Source organism: Chrysochloris asiatica, unplaced genomic scaffold (assembly GCF_000296735.1).
Source record: "Chrysochloris asiatica unplaced genomic scaffold, ChrAsi1.0 scaffold00083, whole genome shotgun sequence".
Taxonomy (NCBI): Eukaryota; Metazoa; Chordata; class Mammalia; order Afrosoricida; family Chrysochloridae; genus Chrysochloris; species Chrysochloris asiatica.
Window position 1 is genome coordinate 7,374,398 of NW_006408601.1, and position 8,811 is coordinate 7,383,208.

The window sequence follows — 8,811 nt, forward strand, 5'->3', positions numbered from 1 at the left end:
AAGAGAGGGCATATGCACAAGAACACCCACACCTGCAGATAATACCCACTTGACCTGGCTTCAATGACTGGATGATCAGAGCTCAACTAGAAGAAAAAAGAAGAGGAAAAAAAGAGTAATCTAATACAATTTGATGAACTTGACCTACACCTATGGATGCAGTAGCTCAAAAGAGGGAACAAATCTTTACAACAGGATCATTCCCACCCCCTCCATACACAGAGTAGACAGGGATGGGCAACTTGAACATTGGCTATCCAAAATGGGGGGGCTACAAAGGCAAGAAGTGACTGGCTTACAAGCTTTCAAGAGGGAGTCTAGATCCAGAGGGCGTGGAGGAAAAGTAGAATCTCCACTGAGTAGTATCCAATCTGTCTGGGCGGAGCTGATAAAAGGAGATGCAGATAGGTCTCTTGTGATACAATAGTGAATAAGTGTTATCAGGACTGATTGCATGGGTTGGAGATGTGGGGTTGGAAATGTAAAGGTAGACGTTTTGTAGCAAAGGAGGGGAGTGACTGACTTTTCAGCCTAGGAATGGAGGTCCCTGGGACCATCAAGGGAGAAGAGCGGAGAGTGGGAACCTACCCAGAGAAGCAGTGACGCCAGAGATGGAGGCAGAGATGATGACGTGGAGAGATGGAGCGGCTGGGGACTTTATACCCATAGAGGGCAAGGGGCTGTGTGCTGATGACCAGGGCGAAGGCTTGCAGGGTATACCCTTTGATTGGTTGATGATGCATGGAGGGGATTGTAACCATGGCAATGCAATGATATACGAAAGGATGAATGTAAAGCCAATGTTCTCCCACGTAAACTATCACATAATTCACAATAAAACATTAAAAAAAAAAAGAAGATGGAAGGAATAAAGAGTCACGGTACCAAAAAGAAATGGACTATGTTCAACCATTTCAAGAGACATCTTATGAACAAGAGCCAGCAGTACTGAAATAGAATTCCAGGGTACTGGCAAAGAACAAGGCTCCAGAAATTAATGGAATACAAATTGAAATCTTTCAGCAAACTGAGGCAGCACTGGAGACATTCATCTAGGCCAAGAAATTTGGAAGACCTACCTAGCCAACTGATTGGAAGTGATCCATAAATGTGATTATTCCAAAGAAAGGTAACCCAATGGAATGTGGAAATTATCAGATAGTATCATTAATAGCAGAGTCCTGGTGTGGTGATATGAGTTAATGCGTTAGACTACAAAGTCGGTTTGAATCACAAGGTCAGCACAGCAGTTCAAGCTCACCAGCTGCTCCTCGGAAACCCTATACAGGGTTGCTATGGGTCGGAGCCGACTCGATTTAACAACAATAACAATCATTAATAGCACATGCAAATAAAATTTTGCTAAATATTCAAAAACAGCTGCAATATGGAACTGCCAGAAGTTCAAGCCTGATTCACTCGAGGACCTGGAAAGAAGCGTATCACTGCTGACATCAGATGAATCTTTGCTGAAAGGAGAGAATGCCAGAGAGATGTTTACCTGGGCTTTATTGAATATGTAAAGGCTTTTGGCTGTGTGGATCATGCATGAAAAGCTATGAACAACATTGAGAAAAATGAGACTTCAGGATCATTTAATTGTATTGATGAGGAACCTGTACTTAGACCAAGAGGCAGTTCTTTTAATAGAATAAGGGGACACTGAATAGTGTAAAATTAGGAGGTGTGCACCAGGGATGTATTTTTTTCTGTACTTATTCAATATGTATACTGAACAAATAAAATCTGAGAATCTGGGATTATATGAAGACTGTGGCATCAGGATTGGCAGAAGACTTATTAACAACTTGCAATATGTAGATGAAACAACCTTGCTTGCTAAAAGTGAAGAGAATTTGAAATACTTACTGATGAAGATCAAAGACCATAGCCTTCAGTATGGGTTGCACCTTAATGGAAAGGAAACAAAAGTCCTTACAACTGGAGCAAAGCAAAAAAAAAACAAAAACAAAAACAAAAAAACCATGCATATAAATGGAGAAAAGATTGAAATTGTCAAAGACTTCATTCATTTTGCTTAGATTCACTATCTATATTCAGGGAAGCAGCAGTCAAGAAATCAAATGATATATTGCATTAGGCAAATCTGCTGCACAAGACCTCTCTAAGTGTTCAAGAGCAAGGATGCCAGTTTAAAGACTAAGGTGCCCAAACCCAAGCCATGGTATTTTTAAATAGCTTCATATGCATGTGAAAGTTGGACAGTGAATAAGAAAGACGGTAGAAGAATTGATGCATTTGAGTTATGATGGTGGGCAAGAATATTAGAAATACCACAGACTGCTACAAGAACAAACAAATCTGTATTGGAAGAAATGTAGCCAGAATGCTCCTTAGAAGATAGGATACTTTGGACATATTATCAGGAAGGATCAGTTACTGGAGAAGGATTTAGTGCTAAATAAAGAGGAGGGTCAGCCAAAAAATGGAAGACCCCCAACAAGATGGCGTGGCACAGTGGCAACAGCATTGGATTCAAGTGTAACAATTGTGAGGATGGCACAGAACCAAGCAGTGTTTAGTTCTGTTGTGCATAAGATCACATGAGTTGGTACCAACTTTGATGGCACCTAACACCACCAACACCACCAGATGTCAGAAATCAGAGCTGAATAAGCAGACCACACCATGGAACTACAAGGATCTCATACAATTCACACAAGTAATATGAAATGTGAAGTCCTGGTATGGCGCTGAAGAACCTAGCAGTCACTCCTTAGAAACACTGTACAGGGTTACTATGAGTCAGAATCACCTAAAAAGCAGTTAACAACAACAATATGAAATGCTGAAGCAGCCCTGTGACAAAGTTGTTAAGCACTTGGGTGCTAAAAGAGAGGTTGGCAGTTTGATACCACCAGTCACTTTATAGGAGAAAGATGTGGTAGTCTGCTTCTGTAAAGATTAAGTCTTGCAAACCCTATGGTCAGTTCTATTGTGTCCTACAGCGTTGCTATCATTTGGAATTAACTCAGCAATATCCGGTTAATGTGAAATGCCAGGCAAAAAACAAATGCTATTACAAAATGCTGAAGGATGATTATTTAATTCAGTTGAAGAATATTAAAAATGAAATGTACTTAGAGATCTAATTTAAGTTTAATGACAAGTGTTTACATGAATAAAATATTTATTTATCCAGTTTTAAATATAATGCATATTACTGTAAAATTAAAATATTGTAAAAAGATACACACAGTGGAGTCACTGCCATCTCTCTCCCCAGAGGCAATTGCCTAAGCTTGTGTATTCTTCCAGAGACAGTCTACTTATATAGAAGCATACATATGGGTGTATCTCAAATAAACACTGCACTGAAAATCCTTATTTCCATTGTTGTTACTGTTAAGTGCCATTGAGTCAATTCTGACCCATAGTAACCCTGTTTAGGGTTTCCAAGGAGTGACTGGTGAGCTTGAACCCCTAACTTTGCAGTTCAAACAACTTTGCAGTCTGGTGCATTAACCCAGAGCGCCACACCAGGACTCATTTCCATTAGCAAATATAAAAGGATTTTCTCTCATATACATATATAACTAGGAGTGGGACTGTTGAAGCACACATTAGGTACCTTTTGACTTTTACAGTTTTTGCCAAATTGCTCTCCAAAGGAGTTGAAACATTTTACAGCTCCACAAATAGCACAATTCCTGTTTTCCTTTATAACTCATTAAAATTTTTTTATAATGCAATTATATTATTTGTCAACATGATGCGTGTAAAATAGTGTCTTGATTACTAAAGAGGATGAAAATTTTTATGTATTTTCAAAAGGTATTGTGTTTATTTCCCAAAGAATTGCCTGGTTGAATTGTCTACTACTGAGTTGTTACTCTTTACCTTGTTGATATGAAAATATCTTATATATTAAAGAAATTAATCTATTGATATCTACTATAAATAAATTCCAAATCTGTTGTTGTTTTTCGGCATGTAAAGTTTGAGTTATACAAATTTCTACATTTTTATGTAGTCATACAGCGATTCTTTAAAGAGCATTGGTGGCACCTCAAGATAAGCACTGGATGGCTAACTACAAGTCGGTAGTTCAAACCCACGGGAAACTCTATAGGAGAAAGATGAGGCATTCTGTTCCCATAAGGATTTACAGCCTTGGAAGCCCTATACAGGTTTGATATGAGTCAGAATTGACTCGATGACAATGGGTTTACGGTCATTTGTAATAAAAATAATTTAAAAATCAGATAGAATAGTTCCCATACCAAGAGAATTGAAAAATCATGAACAAAATCAACACATTTATAATACAAGCCCTTAAGTAGAACTCTACATATGAGATATTAGGACAAAACAGAAAATGGGGCATACCCAAATGAGGAGTCTCTGTGAAGAATGTCAACAAGTTTCCGTTTAATATCATTTTCCAACGTTTCTAAATGTTGCTGTTGTATAAGGCTTCTGTCAACTTGAGGAGTTGAATAAAGGATATCAAATGGAGGAGAAGGAAAATCAACCTTAAAAATTTTAACAGAAGTCAATTACATTACAATTGCATAATTTACATATTTTCCATATTAACCTTTCTGAGGAAAATTAATTTTTCTCAGCGATGTGACTTTTAGATTGAAAATTAAATTAGTACTTATTGTTCTTTTGTTGAAAGTGATAACTACTGTTGGTAATTCTAAATAGCACATACACTGATTAGGATGGGAGCAAGTGCATTTTTTTAGTTGTTTTTCAGAAATTAGTATGGTTTATTGGCACTTAAATCAATGAGGCTCATTTGAAAAGGATACAAGTAAAGGTGTATACACATACTTTCTGAGTAACTAGAAGTAAATTTAAACCTCCTCACATGTCAAGCAGCAGCATTACCTGTAGCACTATTCTTTCCATCACATACCCTTTTTTGGGTACTGTTCCAGGAGTAGTATTTGTATGTGATGATGTCCAAAGATACAGTAGCTTAGTTCCACATGTTAAAAACCTTCAAGAATGTAAACAGAAGAATATCTATGATTTTCATTTAAAAAATTTATTCAAAATTCACAACACATTGTAAGGTATTTGAAATGTAAGTATTCAAACATTTATTAAGTTTTTATTTATTATATACAAAGTGGAATCCTGGTCTGGTGCTGTAGGAAAGCACTGGATTGCTAACTGCAAGGCCAGCAATTCAAACTTATCAGCTGCTCCTTGGAAACCCTATACAGGTCACTATCAGTCAGACTCGACTGATAGCACTTAATAACAGTAACATATAAAAAGAGTATCATCTTTAATAACAAATTAGAAAGATTTCAATAGTTTACTGAGACTTTAGGTAAATATACTGAAGTAACAAGTGGGAACTAAGGAAGACAGAATGAAAGAAAGCATGTTGGGAAGAATGGAGTTGAGGTGAGAGTGCAAGATGGGTAAAGGCTCAGTCACATGTAGTGTGACAAAGAAACAAAAGCAAGTACATCAGCTGTTCCTCAAGAGATAGATGAGGCTTTCTGCTCCAGTAAACATGTACAGCCTCAGAAACCCTATACAGGGTCGTTATGAGTCGGTACTGACTTTACAGCACATAACCACCAACCAACCAAGGATACTAGGAAGGCAAAGGACAGTCTTAGGAGATTTTCTATAAAGGAATACATCTCAGGGTAGTTTGGATTACAAAATTCTCCCTGGCTTTTATCATCAGAACAAAACATGTAGGCTGAGAAAACAAGGACCTACTTAGTGGCAAAGCACCAACCATTTAAGATGATAAGTTACATTTGTGCCCTAGACTAGGGGTCAGCAAAGGTTTTCTGTAAAGGGTCAGATAGTAAATATTTTAGTCTTTGTGGAGTATAGGGCCTTTGTAGCAAATACTCAACTGTGCCGTTATGGTGCAAAAGTAGCCATGAACAATATGTAAATGAATATGCATGCTATGTTCTAAAAACATTTTATTTACAAAAGCAGGTAGTGGATTGGGAGTTCACCAATACATGCCCTAGACTACTAATTTAAGGCCTAATTAGCATATTTATTATAGTAAACGTTTTGACATATCTTTGCATGTAAGAGATTTCTGAAAACCAACACCACATACATAAAAGTAGAAAACTACAAATTTTTCCAATCTTTGTTCATTTTATTTAAACAGCAAATACTTTCTAAAACTAGATTATCTTCATGCTTTCTTGACAGAGTAACAGTCTGAAACTTTTTATACAATATAATCTGTCATTTTTAGAATCATGCTCACTCCCACTAGATTTTCAAATTCTAATATTATTTAATCTGTACATAATATATCTCTAAATACACATTGTGTTTGCTTTTAAAATAAGTACAATATCGTTGTTGTTGTTGTTGTTGTTGTTAAGTGCCGTCGAGTTTGTTCCGAACCATAGTGACTAAAGTTGCCAATCCTTGTCTTAATCTTATACATTGTCCCTACCTGTTTTTTACCTTGCCATTTATTTGTTTAAGAGACAAATAATTCAGTTCTGCAGAATTTCCTCCATATATTTTTTTAAAGGAATACCCTTGTTCACCTCAGGAATATTACTTAGAAGAAAATTAGAATATTCAGGTGAAAGGCCAGGCAAATAACACCAAAAGTGGTTGTTGTTGTTAAGTGCCGTCGAGTCGGTTCCGACCCATAGCGACCCTGTACAGGGTTTCCGAGGGTGTAAATCTTTACGGGAGTAGAAAGCCTGATCTTTCTCCCATGGAGCAGCTGGTAGTTTCGAACCGCTGACCTTAAGGTTTGCAGCCTGATTCATAACCACTACGCTACCAGAGCTCCTACCAAAAGTGGTAAGTAGGCAAAAAGCTCCAAAGAAATTCCTTTATCCCTAGATAAGGAAATTAACTCCTATAGAGGATTTTTGGACATATGTGGGGCCACTGGAAATTAAAGACCAGGAGACCAGACAGTAAGGGCTGAATCAGACAAGTAAAGAAGTAAAGGAAAGGAATAATGTGCAATGAAGACTCCAAAAAGTAGAGAAAGTTGAGAAGGAGTTATAAACAAAAACTGAGGTCATACTTAATATCAAGGAGTTATATCAATAACACAGTGCCTTACATAAATAAGGACTGGGGTACTGTGAGCTAATGCACTTTGAGTTGCAAGGTTGGCTTGAACGCTAGGTCCACAGTCCAAGCTCATCAGCTACTCCATGGAAACCCTATATAGGGGTGGTATATGAGTCGGAAGCCACTCGATGGCACTTAACAACAACAACAGGTAGCAAATGGTTAAAGTGTTCAGTCGTTAATTGAAAGGTTGGACATTCGAACCCAGCAAGGAACTCTGAAGGAGAAAGATGTGTCACTGTGTTTCTGTAAAGATTTAGAGCCTTGAAACCCTTTGAGTCAGTTCTAGAGAGTTGTGTGTTGGAATCAACTTCATAGTAATGAGTTTGGTATATGGTTACATAAATGACAAAGAATAAATTAATTCTCCTGAAACAATGAGCAGCAGATATGCTCAAACTACAGTAGAATAACCTTGGTTTTCTCTGATCTGTGCCACTGAACTATCACAATGGGAAATGTAGTGCTTACGAATCGGGCTGCTACCCTCAGGGTCAGCAGTTCGAAACTATCAGCAGTTCCCACAGGAGAAAGATCAGGCTTTCTGCTCCCGTAGAGATTTACAGCCTCACAAACCCTGTATAGGGTCGCTATGAGTTGGAACCAACTCCACGGCACATAACCACCACCACCACCACCTTAGCAAATGTACAAGGAAACTTCAAAAAGTTTGTGGAACACTATATTATCTTTTAATTTCATCCTTATACAAACTTTCTGAAGCTTCCTCATTTGTCATTATCTCCCATCTTGTCCTCTAGCCAATTCTGATGCTGTGTTCACAGTAACTCATTTTCACAACTCAGTAATACTTACCGTTTAAAGTCAAAAAGAGGTAAGGAAACTTTGCCCAAAGTTTCCGGCCCCTTTCTTTGCTTATTAGAATCAGGCGAACTTCCACTGCTCTGATTCAAAATCCCAAAGAGTGTAAGGTGAAGAAGTGATTCTAGTGGCAACTGTGATATCTGGATGGGAAAAAGGATTCTACAAGGAGAAGAATATATTAATACAAAGAACAAATTAGGTTGAATGTTAAGTTTAACTCTTCAGTGAGACTGAACTATTTAGGTATTTTATTTAACAAATTATCTATAATCTTCAATGTCTTTAGCTAAATAGCAAGCCTAGCTTACTATTAAAATTTTTAAATAAGCAAATTTCAGTAACAATATAAAAATTTAAAATATATTTGTTCCTTACAAATGTATAAATGCCTTTTACAGAAGAAGTGCAATGTCAATTTCCAGGCAAATTAACAGCAATTAACATTATTTCCTTTAGCAAAAACTAGATGAATGTTTCTGATTTATTTTGTTTGGGGATGTATAATCACATACATGTACAAACAGACATATATGTTTACCATTGTGTGTGTATATATATATATGTATACACATATATATTTTTAAGCCAACAAGGACACACATGCTCAACAGTGGTCACTCTGAGGAGGCCACAGATGTTAAGTGTTGAAAACTGGTGACATTTTTTACCTTCTAAGTAGTTCTGTATTATTTGACTGACATATCCATGATGGCACAGTGATTAAGCATGGGACTGCTAACTGAAAGGTCAGTAGTTCAAACCTACCAGCTGTTCTAAAGGAAAAGTTGTGGGAGTCTGCTTCCTAATGATTTACAGACTTAGAAACACTATCAGTCAATTCTAGTCTATCCTATTGTGTCACTATGAGTTGGAATAAATGTGATGGCAATGAATGGAGTGATGATTATTTGATTG

General features: G+C 37.1%; 1 protein-coding gene across 1 annotated transcript in view; it reads right to left on the reverse strand.

Annotated features, from left to right (window-relative positions):
• PIK3C2A (phosphatidylinositol-4-phosphate 3-kinase, catalytic subunit type 2 alpha) overlaps positions 1 to 8,811 on the reverse strand; it is a 202,827-nt gene that overhangs the window by 46,853 nt on the left and 147,163 nt on the right. Inside the window, exons 13-15 of the mRNA XM_006865791.1 lie at positions 7,888 to 8,055; positions 4,861 to 4,972; positions 4,351 to 4,496 (exon numbers count right to left, since the gene is read on the reverse strand). Of these exons, the coding sequence (XP_006865853.1) occupies positions 4,351 to 4,496; positions 4,861 to 4,972; positions 7,888 to 8,055 (426 nt within the window). The remainder of the gene's footprint in view (positions 1 to 4,350; positions 4,497 to 4,860; positions 4,973 to 7,887; positions 8,056 to 8,811) is intronic.